The following is an 18,913-nucleotide window of genomic DNA, read 5'->3' as shown; positions in this document are numbered from 1 at the left end:
TACTTTTTAAATCTGGACAGGGCTCGCTTGTTTGTTTTTAAAATAAAAAAGTTATATTTTTGGCAAATATAAAAGCCTTTGCACACCAAAAGTGAAATGAATAAGCCTCAGGCTGAAGGGAAAGTACATTAGAATGCAGAAGAAGACATTTCAACACTTTTTGCTTATTAGTACGGTTGAACTGGATCATCGAAGGTCAGAAGCAAAGACATTGCTTAATAGAATGCTTAAAATACATAATGGATATTTGTGTTGTTTAACATTTAATTATTGCAGGTTTGCGTCATATTCTGAGTTGCATTATTTGTATTCATCTTGAGCAATACTGAATCTGTGTTTTTTTGAGAGTGAGATGAATTAATGCATATTCATATTTATTTTATATCTACAGTAACATCTTCTGATTTCTCTCAACATGAGGACAGGAGAGCTGTCAATCAATAAATTGGAAAAAAAAAAAATAACTTGCATTACTTATTTGAAAAAGTAACTCGTTACTTTACTAGTTACTTGAAAAAAGTAATCTGATTACGTAACTCGTGTTACTTGTAATGCGTTACCCTCAACACTGGTCGTCAGTATAGTGTTAGAGACCATGAAGACGGTGTGAATATAATACAGACTGTCAAGAGTCCACATCTCATTCCTTTGCAATTATTACGATTTTAGACCATTTCCTCAAGACTTTCCAAGAAGGTGATGTTCCAGTGCTGTGATGTGTTCTTGTCCTGTTGTTCTTTTGACAGGTGTGCCTCAAATGCTTGTGTATTGGTAACAATGACACTTGAAGACAATCAAACAGCTGAAGGTGCCTTAGAACAGCAGGCCAACAATGAAGGTTTGGGCTTCAGTCACAGCACCCAAACATGTGGATTATAGATCATAAACGAACACGTATCGCAGCCGGGTGAATAAATCTGATTACGTAACTCGTGTTACTTGTAATGCGTTACCCCCAACACTGGTCGTCAGTATAGTGTTAGAGACCATGAAGACGGTGTGAATATAATACAGACTGTCAGAGTCCACATCTCATTCCTTTGCAATTATTACGATTTTAGACCATTTCCTCAAGACTTTCCACGAAGGTGATGTTCCAGTGCTGTGATGTGTTCTTGTCCTGTTGTTCTTTTGACAGGTGTGCCTCAAATGCTTGTGTATTGGTAACAATGACACTTGAAGACAATCAAACAGCTGAAGGTGCCTTAGAACAGCAGGCCAACAATGAAGGTTTGGGCTTCAGTCACAGCACCCAAACATGTGGATTATAGATCATAAACGAACACGTATCGCAGCCGGGTGAATAAATACCTCCAGCTAAACAACAGGGAGCTCAAACAGACTGTCAAAGAGAATCTGAAGTGATGATTTGCAGGAACAGGCTGCTGCTGCTGCTGCCTCATTCATCTGAAATGCCCTTTCAAATGCACTTGTCTCAGAAAGTCGTCAAAGAAGTAAAACTGTCGAGCTGTTTTTACTTTGTTTGGAATGTGCACGGGACGTTACTGCTGGTTGTTTTTTTAATTTTGCTACTTAAAATTATTATACAGTTTGATAAATATATTAAATGCTGTTATAAAATTGTGAAATAAGATGTCTTTTTTACGTATATCATAAATGCTGACACTTTTTCTGCAATGTTCACTGCATTAAAATATTTATGAATATTAATTTAAGCTCTATTTGTGATTATTTTTTAATCTGAGAGATTATATACATATATTATTAAAATATATCATTTTAAAATAATAAACTGTATGATTACTTTGAATGGGATTGCTCTTAATTATGATTACCATAAATAGTAATTATAGTTAATTATTATAAAATTATAGTTCATTGTAGTTACTTTAAAATTATACATGTAAAATATAATTAACTATAATATTTATGGTAGTAATAATTATTATATAATGATAATATATAATATTAATATTTGATCAAAAATTATTTAATATATAATTCTACAATAATGATATAAGTTATTATAATATTCAATTATATTTGCATTGTAATATATTTTATTACATTATACATTTTTAATTTCATTATATTCTATTATAATTCTATATATATTTTCATGAAAATATAGAACTATATAAATATAATTCATTTTAAAACAATTTATGATTACTATTAATTGTAATAATAATAATAATAATAAGAAAAATAAGGGTGTTACTGAAAACCATAGCACTGTATTATTCAGTGTCAGGTAAAATAGGTAGATATTAATGATAGTAAAAACATTTTACAAATTGTTTTTTTAATATTTAAAAAATAAAATAATAACAGTAATGTGCTTTAGATGTTAGATTTGTTTTATTTATTACAATTTATTCAGATGGTCTTTAGAGAGCTTTCAATTAGGGTAAAAAAAAAAAACGAAACAACTATATAAAAATAAAGAAACAGTTATTCAGTACTTATTGCACAGATTGAAACCAACGCAGTATATTTAACTGTGTTGAGCTTCGGTTTCAATTCTGAAGTTCAAACAATACTGAAATGCTCCACATTCTTATGGGTTTCATCGCAGAATTTTTTTTTCAAACTTACAATAAGACATTTTAAATGTTAACAATAATTTAAATCATCATTTGATAAACTAGTTAAAAAATTAGAATGTATCCTACTTGAGATGATTAGTGATCAAGTAAACAAATGATCACACAATACCAACAAAACAAACAAACACCTGATCAGTCCCTGGCTGATATAAACACTCAATACAGTTCAAATGAACACACACACACACACACACACACACACACACACACACACACACACACACACACACAATACAGTGTGATTCAAAAGTCCCAAAGGAAAAATAAATCAAAGTTCAAGGCAGGATAAAAAAACTATAAAAGATAACTGTACTACTTGATCAGTCTCGTGATCACATTAGAGTTTGGCTTCAAAAGCTTGTGCCGGTGACGCTTCCACAGGGCCCTGCAAACACAAAACACATCATCAGTAACAGATATCACAGTAAAACGGCGCCCCCTGTTGGCCACAAGCCAGTTTCATGCACACATCTCCAGTTAGTATGTTAGTGGATTAAATGAAGGTTAAATGTTAGTACACATGGAACATCAAACTACAATACACACACACACACACACACAAACACACACACACGTACAAAGCTCAAGGGTGAAGCGTTCAGACAGAGTAGACAAAAAATCATGAACATTGGACTCTGAGAGATAATCAAAAGCATATCTGAATCACTTTATAAGCGATAATTACAATGAGCCTCATCGATCGTGAATCAGAAGGGCTGATCGCGTGTGCCACCCATACCTGAACCACAGTGAGCAATAAAATCAGGCAGTGATTGATTGATCACATGTGTGTGGAGGGGAGGAGAGACGTCCCACTGTGATCCTGAACGTCTGACCTGCCCAATGCTGCCTGTAGACACACACACACACTGATCTGTAAACATGAATGGATTTGGACAGATAGGAAACTAGAAGAGAGAATGAGATGATCAGACTGGTGGAAAATAGAATATAATAAGTGGAAAAATGGACAGGAAGAACCGGATAAGTGGAAAAGGAATGAGGGTTTTTTTCAGTTTTTTGAAAGAAATTAGTATGTTTATTCACCAAGAACACTGAGAATTGATCAAAAGTGTAATTTACAATATTACAAAAGATTTCTATTTCAAATCAACACTGTTTTTTGACTTTCTATTAAAAAAAAAAAAGAATTATCATGGTTTCCATTAAAAATTTTAAGCAGCACAATTGTATTTAACACTGATGTGTACAATTATTGTCATTTTATTTGAATATATATGCACAGGACTAAGTCATTCTACAACATTTACGAATTTGTATCCTGTTTACGCATTACCTGACCAGTTAAGTTAGAATTTGTCTTTATATGCATTTGTCCCTCAATGTTGTTATTCTGTCATAGGTTATTAAATTTTAATTTATTTTATCATTGTAATTATCTTTTTTTTCTTTTCTTAATTGTCGTTGCTCTGTGTGTTCTGTGTAAAAGCAAAAACTCAAAAATAAATGTAAAAAAAACTAACTGTATTTAACATTGATAATAAGAAATGTTTCTTAAGCAGCAAATCAGCATATGAGAAGGATTTCTGAAGGATCATGTGACATTGAAAATTGGAGTAAATTTTAAACTGTAATAATATTTCACAATGTTACTGTTTTTATTGCATTTCAATCAAATAATCAAATGATCAAATAAATGCAGCCTTGGTGAGCAGGAGAGACTTCTTTCAAAACCATTTATAAAATCGTACCAACTCCGAGTCCAAATGTTTGAATGATAGTGTAGTGTATATGAGAGGAGAGAGACAATTAAATGGGAAAACAGAGCCGGATCATGGGAAATTGGAAGGAGAGAGTGAATGGAATGCTTGGATCAAGAAAACATGACATCGCATGTAAAGATGAGCAGGACTGATGGTGAAGAACAGGATGAAATGTGTTTATAGAGCTGGTATGATTCTCAGAGCATTTCCCGTGTGTCATCCAATCACAGTGCTGGAATGTTAACACAATAAAAATTTCAAAAGCGCCTCATCAGAAGACCCTCGAAAATCTGCAGGAACATGGTAACGCTCCTGCTGTGGACGTTTGAAACAACAGCTATCAAACCAAAAACACCTTTGAATGAACACTGAAGTTCAGGTTAAAACACAACAACACAGAAACATGAGATAGAAACATCAGGAGTGTCATTTTCTCTAGTATCTGCAGCACATGTTAGTGGACATGAAATTATTTCTGTTGTATCAATCTGACAAACAAGAGACACACACTAGCAGAAAATACAAAATATGAACTTATTGCTGGATGGAAGGTCATGTAAACCTTAATCTGATTTATATCACCAATATAACACATATAATGTATAAAGTGTAATTGTAAAGTGCAACCGTGTAAATGTTTTGCTGATACGTTTGGTTTGATACTTACGGCTGCCAGTGCTTGTTGGTTTGCCAGCTGTCTGCGCAGATCAGACTTAATACAGGCTGAGATAAAGAACAGAAATGCAATGAGACACACATAATTACATTTAACATGCACCAAACCATCTACTAAGATGACTGTTGCAACCTGTACGCTCTAGTCTATCTAATCAGTATCTAAATTGTGAATATAAAATCGATGAATCCCTCAAAGAACATGTCCAGGTCATATTTCACCTCAAAAATCAAAAGAAATACATTTTTATCTTATTTTATTTATTATATGGATCCCATTTTTATGCACTGTGAAATAATTGTTTTATTACAATAAAATATTACTCCCTTAAAAATTCTATAAATATTATAATATTTAAATAATGCAATAATTATTGACCCTAAAAAGGATATGATGTTCTTTGGGCAAAATAATAATAATAACAATAATAAATGCAGCATAAATGTTATATGAAGGACTGTATAATTACTCCTTTTATTGCCTGGAAAATTAGCTGAATATTAACCAGGAACAACCATTTAAATAACTGCAGCCAACATTATTATTGTAATTATACAAGTTTATAACCATGTGCCAACTAGCCCCGACCTGGCATTTATGAAAAACATGCTTGCCCTGACAACACAGCTAACCATTTGATTAAAATCGACCTTCCTTATAGGAGCTTTTGACATGTACAACTAACTAATCTGAAGAGACACAGAAATCCCATCTGGCTCCGTGTTTGGACCTAGAAGGATTCTGGCTGTAACCGTCCCAAAACAATGTTGCTTTTCCTATATTTACACAACCCAGTGTTTTTTTTCAGTGTTTAATAGCTCATACATTAACTGAAACATCAGCGGACACCGCAGCTTTCATAATGTCAAATGAATTTTAATATACAATGCTTTCCAAGAAGCATTATCATCACCAGGAAGCAAAACATTCAAAAGTAACTAGACCAAGAGTAGGGCCAGAGTAAAAAACAACAGTTTCACAATCCCTCAAATATAAGCTCAATACTCGATTAAAGAGGAACAAATGAGTATTGAACGATCTGCACCTGTAATGATGGTTCCTATCAGCAGGAAGGCACACAGGAAGAGATTTCCGGCCAGAGTATTAAAAGAGTCCATGATTTTCCCCTGACAGATCGTAAATATGATCCCGAATACCTGCAGTAAGAAATCACAATTATTAGGATTGCTGGTAACTCCATATACTCTCTAAAATAATATAAAACTCAATGCAAAATAAGACACAACTCTTAGAAATAACAATTATCATTCAATATCACACACAAACCTGTGCTGAGCAGTTCAGAAGTCCTGAAGACGTCCCCTCAGACTCTGGGTAAGTCAATTCAACAGCAAACTCAAAACCGAGGGGAAGGTAACCCGTCATGAAGAACCTGCATAAATAACACAACATCTAGGGCAAACTTATATATACATTTATTTATATCTATATACAGTATATATATAAAGAGAGAGAGAGAGAGAGAGAGAGAGAGAGAGAGAGGGGATTTTATTGTAACTCAGATATAACAAAACAAAACAGAAACAAACTGTAACAACAACAACAAAGAAAGAATAAAATATGTTTTTCATTTGAAATCTTGTAGTACCCGAGGGTTCCTGCTGTGATGAAGACCACCCACAGGTGACCCAGATCCAAGGTAAAAGCATAAAGCACCAAACCCACAAGCGACATCACATACACGGCTAGAGTTGTTTGTCTGTGGAGACATGACATAACAGAGACGTGGGACAGGCTAAATCTTTCATCAGGATCCAACATGTAAATCCTAGTACGATTGGGCAAAAGAGTTTTTCATGTCATTCACAGCAGCTGCAAACACATGCAGATCCAGAAAAAAACATTTCAGTTTATTTCATAAAACAGCATCTGCTAAGTCTGAATCTAACGTATATCTGGGTGTTTCATCAAAACAACCTTTTGGTTTTGGAGGAAATTATGGCACAACTGTTGGATAATCACAATTTGTGTAACAAAATATATCAATCATTTTCACATCATAAAAATTTAAATGATTTATGATTGCTTTATTTTTGAAAAATAAAATCTATTACAGTTTTTACAAAAATATGAAGCAACACAACTGTTTTCAACATTGATAAAAATGAGAAATGTTTCTTGAGCAGCAAATCAGCATATTAATATGATTTCTGAAGGATCATGTGACACTGAAGACTGGAGTGATGATGCTGAAAATTCAGCTTTACATCACAAGAATAAATTATATTTTAAAATATATTCATATATAAAACAGTTATTTTAATTTGCAATAATATTTCACGATATTACAGTTTTTTTTAAACTTTTTTTATCAAATAAATGCAGCTTTGGTGAGCATAAGAGACTCTTTTCAAAAACATTTAAAAAAATCTTACTGACCACAAACTTTTGAACAGTATAGTGTATACATAAAAACTAATATTTGAAAAGTAGCAAAAGTACATATCAATAAACTCCAGAGACAATATGTCTGAAGTTGAAGAAACACCCATTAACCATATTATTAATTTGTAATTTCTGCGAAATATTGTGTGTGGAATGTATAAATGTATGTTTTTATACTTAAAAACGTTTTGATCTTGAACGTCTTTGATCTGCTGAACAAAAGAAACATCACAATGCCCAGGAGGGGAAGGCGTGCTGCGAGGGGTCAAATACACTAAAACAAAAGGTCACACGGTCTCTAAAGTCTAGGTTCATGGGTCAGAGATTCAAACACCTGGACAAACACACTTTGGGGACTCAAAAACACACTTATCTTCAAGGAGGAATGAAGACAAATGTTAATCGAGCACTGTCGCTGTCTGAAGGATATTTCAAGATTAAAGTCCAGCCTCTTACTTGTATGTCTTAGATCGGTCTAACCAGATCCCACAGATGAGAGATCCCACCATGCCAGCGATCACGATGGTGAGGCCGATCCTGCCGGCGTTCACCTCCTCTCCCTGTTCAAAGCAGAGCAAATTTTCACATGCATTCTGTTTTACCAAAAATGCATTAAGATCAGTTTTCTGGATAAACAAATAATATAAGTAATGAAACCCACCAATAATGCTAATTAAAAAGTAACTGAAGTGATTTCAGTGATTTATGTAAGCTGCATCAGGGGCTTTCGTGATTGGCTGGATAGGAGGTGGGTGGGAGGGACTTACAGGATAGTGTTCAATGATCATTCGGTTGAGAAGCGTACTGACAGCGTAGAAACAGCCAACATTCAACCCTGAAGAAGAAAGACGGATGAAGTCAAAACCAGAAACAGGCTGAAAGCATAAACTTGAAATTTAAAAAAGTAGCCTGGCAGACAGCTGATATGGTGTTGTGTGCATCTAGTAAGCAGTAAATGTCTTCACATTTCTGAAGCAGCTGTAAAGATATAAAGAGCTCTGCATTCCTGCAGGATTATTTCTGTCAATGTTCAGCCAGGTTAAATGCAGCTACAGGCTTCTCATGCAAGTGTTGCACAGGTGTGTGTGTGTGTGTGTGTGGATAGATCATAAACTCTTACTGTTAATGTAGTTCATGCCAGTCAAGTTATGACTATTTCTGTTTAGTACTTGTTTTATATTTTTTCAGATGAAAAAGTAATTTTCCATTTACTTGCACAATCTTGCAAATGAAATTACATTAATCTTCATGCCATCACAAGCTAGTCATATCTAATACATAAATAAATATATATACTAACATTTAAATCTTAATGTTTTTGAAATAAGTCTCTTATGCTCTCATAGGCTGCATTTATTTGATCAAAAATACAGTAAAAACAGCAGTATTGTAAAATAATAAAATATCTGTTTTCTATTTAAATATATTTTAAAATGTAATTTATTCCTGTGATGCAAAGCTGACTTTTCAGCATCATTATTCCAGTATTCAGTGTCACACGATCCTTCAGAAATAATTCTAATATGCTGATTTGCTGCTCAAAAAAAAAGTCTTATTATTAATGTTGAAAACAGTTGTGCTGCTTTTTCAGGATTGTTTGATGAATAGAAAGTTCACAAGAACATAATTTATTTGAAATATAAATCTTTTGTAACATTAAATGTCTTTACTGTTGCTTTTGATCAATTTAATGCATCCTTGATGAATAAAAGTATTCATTTATTTAAAAAAAAATTTAATGACCCCTTACTGACCAACAGGCTTTTGAACGGTAGTGTATTTATAAATAACTAAAATATATATTTTAATTTAAATGTATAACATAAAATCCACAGCAATTTATTAAAATATAATATAAATAATATTTTATTTTAGAAAGAAAGGGAAAATAACGTGGCTGAAGCTGCTACACAGTTTGGCTTCCTGGTTTGAGACTAGCAGGTGTAAGATACTGGTGCGAATATTTTATTCTATAATATATGGATCAAGTCCCTTCATTGTGTTTTGTGTGTTTATATGCGCGTGTGTGAGCGTGACCGTTTTTATAGGCACAATGTGACTATGACTGTAACAGCACATGTGTGATCTGAGGAATCATTTATGTCTGTAGCAGGATAAGTTATGTTCTGAAGTTTAAAAAAAGACTATAGAACTATTCATGCTAATGTTTCAGTAACAAACTACCACTGTGTGTTTAAATGGCAAGCAAGCATAATGAACCCCAGTTTGAGGTCCTGAATGGATCTGTTGTGTGCGCAGGGTAAGACATTTACCGTAAGTGATGACGAGAAGGATGAAGGCTTTGTTGCGAAGCAGCCTGAGGATGGATGCTGTATATGAGTAGTTCTCTGGAGAGATCTGCCGAGCCGCGGCCTGAGCGTGGGTGGGAGGGATCTCGGGATGCTCCTGAAACACTGACGAGAACATAAAAACACAAACTCATCCGGTCACCAGTCACATACATCACAGAGAACTCTTCATTTACATATCGTCAACTGTCGGGCGGAAGCCTCATATATCCATATTTTCGCATTTTTATTACATTTTTTCATAAATCAATGCTATCATTCTTTAAGTCTGGATGTGGGTTTTCCAAATATTGAACTAATGAAAAGTATTAAAATGAGCATGTGACTGAACCTCAGAACACCACTGGATCCTCAAACTGTCATCAAAAACTCATAGAATGAATTACCGCACCCTGTTTTCAGTTCTCTGCTATTTTGCAATGCAAGGGTAAATAAAGAACTGGTTGTTTGAATTAGTAGAGCATCTTCTTTACACAAGTAACATGGTCTATAAAGTCTAATGCTTTGTGTATTTAGGGAGTAGAGAAGAGTGTCTTAGTCTTGTCATAGCCGGTGCTGTTTTAAATAGCCTTTGCTTAGCATTTTATCTTTTTTAATATTAGATTTGAACAAAATTTACTCAAAGACAAATAAAGCTGAGCACCCACATAGCTACAATATATTGGGAGACTGAAATAAGTTGAAGTTGAAGTACTAAAATGACTAAAAATTTTATAAAATTAAATTAAAGCTAAACAGAAATATATATATTAAAAACTAATAAAAAGATATGGATAAGAATATTACACAAAATGCAAATAAAATTATTAAATAAGCTAAAATTAAAATGAAACATCACATGTATATTTCATTAAGCCAGTCCTAGAATGCAGTGTGAAAAAAAATTATTAATCAAAGCATTTGAAATAATATAAAATAATAATAAAAAAAAAATATATATATAGTCATATTATAAAATAAAAAGTCAATTATGCCTGTGTGTTAAATACAAGAGGTACATTTGGGTGGAAATCTTCTTAAATCCAATGTTTTGACATCTGTGAATGTTTGTGTTTGAGTAAAAATTTAGCCTGCTGTCCCCAAAACAGCAGGTGACTGAACTCTATTATAATTGCTCTATCAAACATACACTAGATATTAAAAACTCTGCAGCAGAATTTCAATTGCAGAGCTATTAGACAGAAACACTAGAATCTTCTGTTCTTGTTCTTTACTAGACTTACATAAGAGAGCAGGTAAAAAAATAAATAAAAAAGCTGGTAAAAAAAAAAGAAAGTGCATACATTTTTGGGCAAACTGTCCCTTTAACTCTTTAAAACATCTTGTGATTTTCTTCTTTAATTGTCTAGACATCGTTTTTGCTTGTGAGAACAGAACTGAATTCACGTGAGTGCAGCTCAGAATGTGACAGGATTTTTTTGTGGCTTTGTCAAGATAAAAATGGGCGGCTCAGCATTTAAACAAAAAGCATATAGAGTAAAAAGAGAGAGCAAAATGGGTTGAAACTGAAAGAAATCTCATTTCCCCTTCTGTCATTTGGGCTAAAGGTCAGATAATCATCAGCACTGACATACTCCATTTGCACTCGTAAAAGCAGACTAACAAAATAACGGGCATTGTGTGCCAACAAACAATCATTTATATGCTATTATGTGTATAAAATATACGTACAAAATTTGTCTGTGTACATGCAGGAAGAAGAACAGGGTAAGACTCAACAAAAAGAAGAACAGACAGGCACTAGAAGATATTAACACACTAAAGTGAGTGATCTCACTTTATGCTGCCTACATGGATAGCTGTCTTCCAAGACAGCATCCTAATCTTCATTGAATCTCTTAAATGACAGAAACTCTCTACATAGGCAGCAACTCCTCATGCCACAAAAAAGACTCACAATCGATTTGGTTTAAGCATGCTGCCAAGATAGCAAGATAAACTGTTATCTCTGTGAAAGACGTGCAATAATTTGGATAAAGGAAGATATCACATATAAGGCATCTTAATTATGTTGCATCTTTTCATTTGAACTTTGGAATGACATAGTATAACTGACGTTTGCTCTTACCAATGACAACCAATACAAACAGGAAGGTGGCCACTCCCGCCGTGATGTAGAACATGACTCTGATGTGAGCCGCCAACTCGTCCAGATTGTCCACATTTGGAACCAGTATTGGTGGAACTAGGAAGCCTATGGCAATCCCCAACTGGAAAAAAAAAAATTCTGATGTTTTGAATCCACTGCCTAGTTTTCTATGAATCAGCACACCATGAATATAAATTTGGGAACAAGCAAGGGCCTGTTCCACTTAATACTGGGATTCTGAAGACACATAACTGTCATGCAATTATGTGGTTGCACATGGTATTTACTAACAACACTTTAATCCTGTGCTCGTCCTCCATTTGTCAATCTGGGTTCCAGGGACCAATTTAAAAGTTCAGAGAACAATAGAGTAATTATAAATAGTAGTAACAGTAATAATTAATAATAAAAATAGTAATTATATATATATCTATATCTATATCTATATATATATATCTATATATCTATATAGATATATCTATATATCTATATAGATATATACAAAAATGTGATGGGTGTACTCACTTCTGTGAGATACTGTATATCATGAAATAAAAAAATGAAAATAATATTTAGAGTAATAATAATAATAATAATAATAATAATAATAATAATAAGAGTAAACAGTGTAAAAAAATAAGGTTGAGGCAATTGTCAAATGTGATTTCTATGTTATAATTTAAAAAAATTATACATTTCAATACTTGTTGGTCAAAAAATGCAAAACATATGTCTATATAAATATATATAAGATATGCGTATCTTGTCAGTGTCTGCGCTTGCTTGGCCATTTGTTTGTGTGTTGAGTTGTTTTGAGGGTACAGCAAATTTACACTGTTATACAAGCTGTACACTCACTACTTTACATTGTAGCAAAGTGTAATTTCTTTAGTGTTGTCACATGAAAAGATATAAGAAAATATTTACAAAAATGTGATGGGTGTACTCACTTCTGTGAGATACTGTATATCATGAAATAAAAAAATGAAAATAATATTTAGAGTAATAATAATAATAATAATAATAATAATAATAATAATAAGAGTAAACAGTGTAAAAAAATAAGGTTGAGGCAATTGTCAAATGTGATTTCTATGTTATAATTTAAAAAAATTATACATTTCAATACTTGTTGGTCAAAAAATGCAAAACATATGTCTATATAAATATATATAAGATATGCGTATCTTGTCAGTGTCTGCGCTTGCTTGGCCATTTGTTGTGGAAAAAAATAAGGAAAGTGTGTCCAGCTGAATTAATTTAGTATTTTGTTAGACGGGTATAAAAAAAGCTTAGTTCACCACGGCAGCTGTCGTGTGAAGGCCTCCTCGTGTGAAGACCGAAGAGTGTAAAGACCATCGAATCTACCGTGCGACTTCACCGGGCAGGACACCGGCAAAGGATAAGTATCGCTTTTTATTTCTAATATTATTTTACTAAGATAAGTAGATAAGATATACTTTAGTAAGATCTGTGTTTTCATTTTGACATTTTTCATTATTTATTTATATTATGTGTTATCATGTTTAGGAACCGTTACATTTTAGTGAAGGGAGCAGATCATAGTTGATAGTGGCCCGTGACTAGCCCACGGTTCAGCACGCATGCGTTCAGAGGATTAATTGCTAAATTTAATAGAGTAAAAGTTTGATCATTTGTACACGTTTACAAACTCAAGCGATTGTAATGCCTGTCCGGGCAGGGACACCGGCAACGGATAAGTATCGCTTTTTATTTCTCCTCTTTCCTATTACTTGTTTCACTTCTCTTTCAGTTTTTATAACCATTTCTTACTGTGTGTAAGGAAGTTGTTGTTTTTTAGCATGTGTGTTTGGCGGTGTTATTTTTTAGGATTACTGATAAACTACTGCCGGTACTGGGGATGAGTCCTCTGCACAATGTGACTTTGCTGCAGCCTGAAATTGAACTGCTGGTTTTGTCTTGTGTTTGCTGCTGTCGCCTCTGGCTTGCTTAGTTGGGGACACTTAATTTCCAGTGATATCGTTGACTTGATTGCAAATGATTGCAAAGATATTATTTAAACTGAACTGAGCTGGATGATGACATCACTGAATTCAATGATGAACTGCCTTTAACTGAAAAATTAGTGTTTACTATTGTCATTTTGCATTATTGACACACTATTTTCCTAATTAATGCTGTTCAGTTGCTTTGACACAATCTGTATTGTTAAAAGCGCTATATAAATAAAGGTGACTTGACTACTGTAATTTGATTTGTATTATTTGTATTTGTTATTTATTGTAATTTTAATTACATTATGTCTGAATTTATTATGTCTGTATAGATCTTTTATTAAGTTTTTAGTTTTATTTAATTTGAGTTATTTTAATACTTCAAAAAACTAAATGGAAATTAAATAATATATATATTGAATTTATAAATGTGTATGTACATATACAGTATATATGTATATGTGTGTGGTTGTACATACACATATGTAGTTGTTTTTTTTGGTGTTTAGCTTAATGTTATGTTAGAATCATTATTATACTCATACCTTTTGTTCTTCAATATTTTGAATTGTTTTTAGCTTTATTTTTTGTTTTTCATTTAAATGTTAAGTTTTGAAATTTTGTTGTTTGCATTTGTCATTTTTATTTAATCTCTTTATTTTTTAAATGTGTATAGGTAGTATTTATAAAGTTTTAGCTTTTAGTTTTGGATCTGTTTTTTATGAGGCGCCACGTAGGATTTAAATCAAACGAAAATTAACTTAAATGATTTTAGCAAATGGCTGCAATATAACAAAGAGTGAAAAATTTAAGGGGGTCTGAATACTTTCCGTACCCACTGTATATAACTCGATCCGTGCATATACACCTACAACACCACACGTACATACATATAAACTCGCTGCATGCAGACTCACCTATACATTCTCGCATATACATATAAACTTGATCCATGCATTTACACCTATAAACACTGGCACATACATATAACCTCGATGCGCGCATACACATCCATAAAACACTCGCGCATACATACAGAATAAAATTCACTAACGTATAGAGTTCAGATAAGAAAGACGTATACTTTAGTTGTGTACATACATATATATGCAAGTGATTTCATATGTGGATGTGCATGATATATGTATGTACACAACTAAAGTATACGTCTTTCTTATCTGAACTCTATACGTTAGTGAATTTTATTTTGTATGTATGCGCGAGTGATTTATGGATGTGTATGCGCGCATCGGGTTTATATGTATGTGCCAGTGTATATAGGTGTATATGCATGGATCAAATTTATATGTATATGCGAGAATGTATAGGTGAGTCTTGGTAGGTTTAGGGATCAGGGGGTGGAGACAGGTAGGTTTAGGTATATGTAAAGTGGGAGGAGTTGGATCTGGATCCAACCACGCCCCCTGGATCTTGTGTTCTGCAGTGAGGACCAACTCTAACATTGGCTCAAAGAATGACGAGCGATTGTGGGCAGGACTATCTGTTTGCTGACCATTAGCAAATGGGGCATGTGCAAGATACCTGTGTGGAAACGGTAATTGTTTTGTTTAAAGGGGTCCTATTATGCTCTTTTACAATGTCTTGAATTTGTTTTGGGGGTGTACTAGAACATGCTCTCATGCTTGGTGGTTCGAAAAACGCATTATTTTTTACCTAATTTACATTATTACAATACCTTTCTCCCCAACCTAGCACAAACAGCTCGATTAGCTCCGGGTTTGATGAAGGCCCGCCTTCCAAAAACTAAATGTGATGTGATTGGTTAGCTGTCCCAGTGCGTTGTGATTGGCGAACAGCTTAGACGGTGTTTCAGTACTGCCCCGCCCCTTGCCAAAGCAGCAATTTCCGTCTGTTCCGGTTTAGTTAAGGATGGCGTCAATATTGCATATCAATTTGAGCCGGATTTAGACCCAGAGAATATTGAACAAGAGGATCGTGCAGAACCTTTGCACACACGGATATTGCAAGACATTAAGAGTGGTAAGGTTATTGTTGTAATTTTTGGCTAAATCACGATTTAGATAGGACGTCAACAACCGCTTAAAATTAACTGCATTTACTATGTACAGATAAGTGCATACGTATTAGTTTTATTGTTATTTAATTCTAACATTATAACATGAATTGCAGTGAAACTGTTATATAGTTGAATTTATTTATACCATAGTCCAGTCAGTGTTTCCCAGGTGGCATATATATGCAAACTGCAGCAGGAGGCGCTGTTGGAGTGGTAGAGATCAAGGTTTACCCAGTAACGGCTGTACACAAAGCAGCGCTTCGCTCAAAAAAAAAAACCCACTGCTTTATCAGACATTACACGCAAGATTAAATGAAAATGACATCCAATTTTCTGAAGACAGTCGGTTTCCTTCAGAAATACAGTGATATAAAAACACCCGCACTCAATGTATGGGAAACACTGTAGTCTCAATAATTGAAGTGTAAATTCTGCAGATTACATCATTGTCCAGTATTGTACTGTCAGCAATTTATTATAAAAACGTTTTCATAATTGTAACAAACATATTTACATACATAATTATTCAGGTGCACGTCTAATGGGCCGCTTTGTGACATCACAAAACCCGGAAAACAAACGCTGTAGTCCAAACGAGCCGTTCGTTGTAGTTCATGAAAAGTGATTTTTTTTAAACGAAATATCTCCCTTTGGGGTGGACTTTTGAGATTTGTACCTTTCTAGACCTTTTTTTATGCCCAAACATACACACTGACTAAAATTCAAAAGGTGAAAAAGCATAATAGGACCCCTTTAATGTACACAAGGCTACACACTTCAGCTTTAACTTTCACAGTACAGTACAGTAAAATGAGCAAAGCTATTATTATTATTTTTTACTGAAACCCACCTGATTTCCGAAGACCCCGATGGAGCATGCAGTGGACACTTCTTCCGAGCCGAACCACACCGACGCGATGCGCGAGGGCATCCCGAGGATAAACACCTGAGCCACTGAGCACGTGAACTGACCCAAGAATGTGACCGGAAAAAGGTCCGGTCTCGCGCTGGCCACCTTGATCCACGTGCCAAGACCAAAGAGAAAAGAACAAGGATATTATTTATAAATGTCATATGTGTTTCATATGTTATAATTTTAAACAATTGATCCATTTCTGTACTTGTAGGTCAAAACAATGCCTAATTTATTTATTTATTTCTTAATAAATTTTCTTTCTATTTTATTTGTTTCTTTTTACAATTTTGCCTTTTCGTTAATAGTTTTCTTTCATAATTGTTTTGCTCTTCAACAGTTCTGTTTATAACAAGCAAAACATGAAATATGGCATACAGGAAAAGAAAAGTCCCCCCACTATCATTGTTGTACAGTATACGGGCATGATTGAAAACAATATCCATGTCTTCACAGCCAAGTTTTATATATGACATAATAAAATAATGAAGAAAAAGCATCGGCCTATAGGCAAATCAGGAAAAAATTAAGAAACATTCTGTCTCATATTTAGTGACTTACAGCACATTCATCCGGGATGAGTCTTTATTAAACACTTGAAATGTGAAAATTAATTTTAAGCTTTTCTGAAACCATGGATAGAATAAAGCATAAATGATAGGATTAATGGTGGAGTTCAGGAAGAAAAATATCACAGCAACATCTCTGACATAAAACAAGTCAGCATTACTGTACGGAATCACTAAAGAACAAATATAATACGGCAGTAAACACAGAAGAAACACAAAGACCAGAATCCCCAGCAGGATCGCAGCCTTTCGCTCTGATTTGTCACTGACTCTGTTTTTGGAGGATTCTGTTCTGTTGTGAACCTGAAGGGCTCTTATAGCAGTCGCATGTCTCTTAGCGATGACAAAAACATGAGTGTATAATATTATAATAAGTGTACATGGCATAAGAAACACAATCAGAAGATCAATGAGAGATGAAACTCCATCTATAATATAAACACATTTTCCTGGACACATGACATTCCTATTTTTAGTTCAAAAGAAGTATACTAATAGCACACTTGAATAAACTTATTTTTCGTAAGGGATACCCTGCAAACATGTCCTTGCGGGGCCCATGCTGGCTTTTAGCGGGCTCAGTGGGCTAGGGCCAGCCCACACCAAACCTAAACAGGCCCAGTGCGGGCTTGCCCAGGTGAGGCCCACAGCTTTGGGGTCACCGCAGCCTCTCTGGGAGCAGCCCACACTATGGGACTGCCCACATTAATCCACTGATGGCACGGTATGGGCCAGACATGAGCCTGTTAATAAGAATTTTGTGGACAGTTTTCTTCCTTACCACTAGGGATGCTAGGGTGTTTTAGGGTTCCTTAAGTAAAGCCATGTGGTAGAGAGAGTTAACAATAGCAAGCAGCAGTAGCCAGCATGGCTCACCTGCTGAACACATTGTGCTGTTTCCTGGTTGGGAAATGTGTCGTTTTAAGCCCAGTCTAAAGGAGTTGTTTTTTTTTCTATTTAAAAGTGTACATTGCTGATGTTTTTGCAGAGATGTTACTTGTATGTATGGCCTATGTTTGGATTGATGCTAAGAGTTTAAAGGGGTCATATGATGTTGCTAAAAAGAACATTATTTTGTGTATTTGGTGTAATGAAATGTGTTTGTGGTTTAAGGTTAAAAAACACATTATTTTCCACATACTGTACATTATTGTTTCTTCTCTATGCCCCGCCTTTCTGAAACGCGTTGATTTTTACAAAGCTCATCGGTCTGAAAAGCGAGGTGTGCTGTGATTGGCCAGCTATCCAGTGCGTTGTGATTGGCCGCATTCCTCAAGTGTGTGACGGAAATGTTACGCCCCTACCATACTGTGATGATGCCCTGTCAGGCAGGAGCGAAGCATCAAAAACATGAAAACCCATTATAAACGAGGCATTTGTTGCATCCAGTGGGGACATAATTACGGATTATAATGGCTTATACTGTCTTTTTATGTGTTGCGTTGCATCGCATCGCACCGCACCGCGCAAACATAAAACCATGTCTGCATTTGTGATCGGAGAAATGACAAACAACAAGTGCTACTCTACACTGCTCAAAACTCGCATTTGAACCATCAGTGGCAAGTCCTTTAAATGTGAAAATGTACTTACAGTATGTGAGTCAGAACAGCCGGCATTGTAGTCTACTCTCCCAGGATCAG

At 34.4% G+C, this 18,913-nt stretch overlaps 2 protein-coding genes across 2 annotated transcripts in view; one reads left to right on the top strand and one right to left on the bottom strand.

The window, feature by feature from the left end:
* Nucleotides 1-911, top strand: part of LOC107593255 (uncharacterized) — a 7,355-nt gene extending 6,444 nt beyond the window's left edge. Inside the window, exon 5 of the mRNA XM_016282889.1 lies at nt 747-911. The gene's annotated coding sequence lies outside the window, so the exon portion shown is untranslated. The remainder of the gene's footprint in view (nt 1-746) is intronic.
* A 1,393-nt stretch (nt 912-2,304) lies between these two features.
* LOC107593254 (feline leukemia virus subgroup C receptor-related protein 2-like) lies at nt 2,305-16,808 on the bottom strand. Its single transcript, XM_016282887.1, has 10 exons — nt 16,639-16,808; nt 11,754-11,895; nt 9,650-9,790; nt 8,144-8,211; nt 7,833-7,936; nt 6,580-6,690; nt 6,258-6,363; nt 6,016-6,127; nt 4,962-5,017; nt 2,305-2,955 (listed from the first exon to the last, which is right to left on the bottom strand). The coding sequence occupies exons 1-10, from the start codon at nt 16,717-16,719 to the stop codon at nt 2,908-2,910; spliced, it is 969 nt and encodes a 322-aa protein (XP_016138373.1). The 5' UTR covers nt 16,720-16,808; the 3' UTR covers nt 2,305-2,907.
* Nucleotides 16,809-18,913: the final 2,105 nt, after the last annotated feature.

The sequence above is a fragment of the Sinocyclocheilus grahami genome, unplaced genomic scaffold (assembly GCF_001515645.1).
Source record: "Sinocyclocheilus grahami isolate Dianchi unplaced genomic scaffold, SAMN03320097.WGS_v1.1 scaffold168.1, whole genome shotgun sequence".
Lineage (NCBI taxonomy): Eukaryota > Metazoa > Chordata > Actinopteri > Cypriniformes > Cyprinidae > Sinocyclocheilus > Sinocyclocheilus grahami.
The sequence above is the reverse complement of the archived record's forward strand: the minus strand, read 5'-3'. Positions and strand labels throughout refer to the sequence as shown.

Excerpts from the sequence above, each read along its gene's own strand:
- LOC107593254 (XM_016282887.1), bottom strand. The coding sequence starts at position 16,719 with ATGCCCTCGCGCATCGCGTCGGTGTGGTTCGGCTCGGAAGAAGTGTCC. Across the intron at positions 11,896-16,638 it reads TCGGGGTCTTCGGAAATCAG|TTGGGGATTGCCATAGGCTT; the intron begins GTGGGTTTCAGT and ends TTTTTTTTCCAG. Across the intron at positions 9,791-11,753 it reads GTTTGTATTGGTTGTCATTG|TGTTTCAGGAGCATCCCGAG; the intron begins GTAAGAGCAAAC and ends TGTTCTCGTCAG.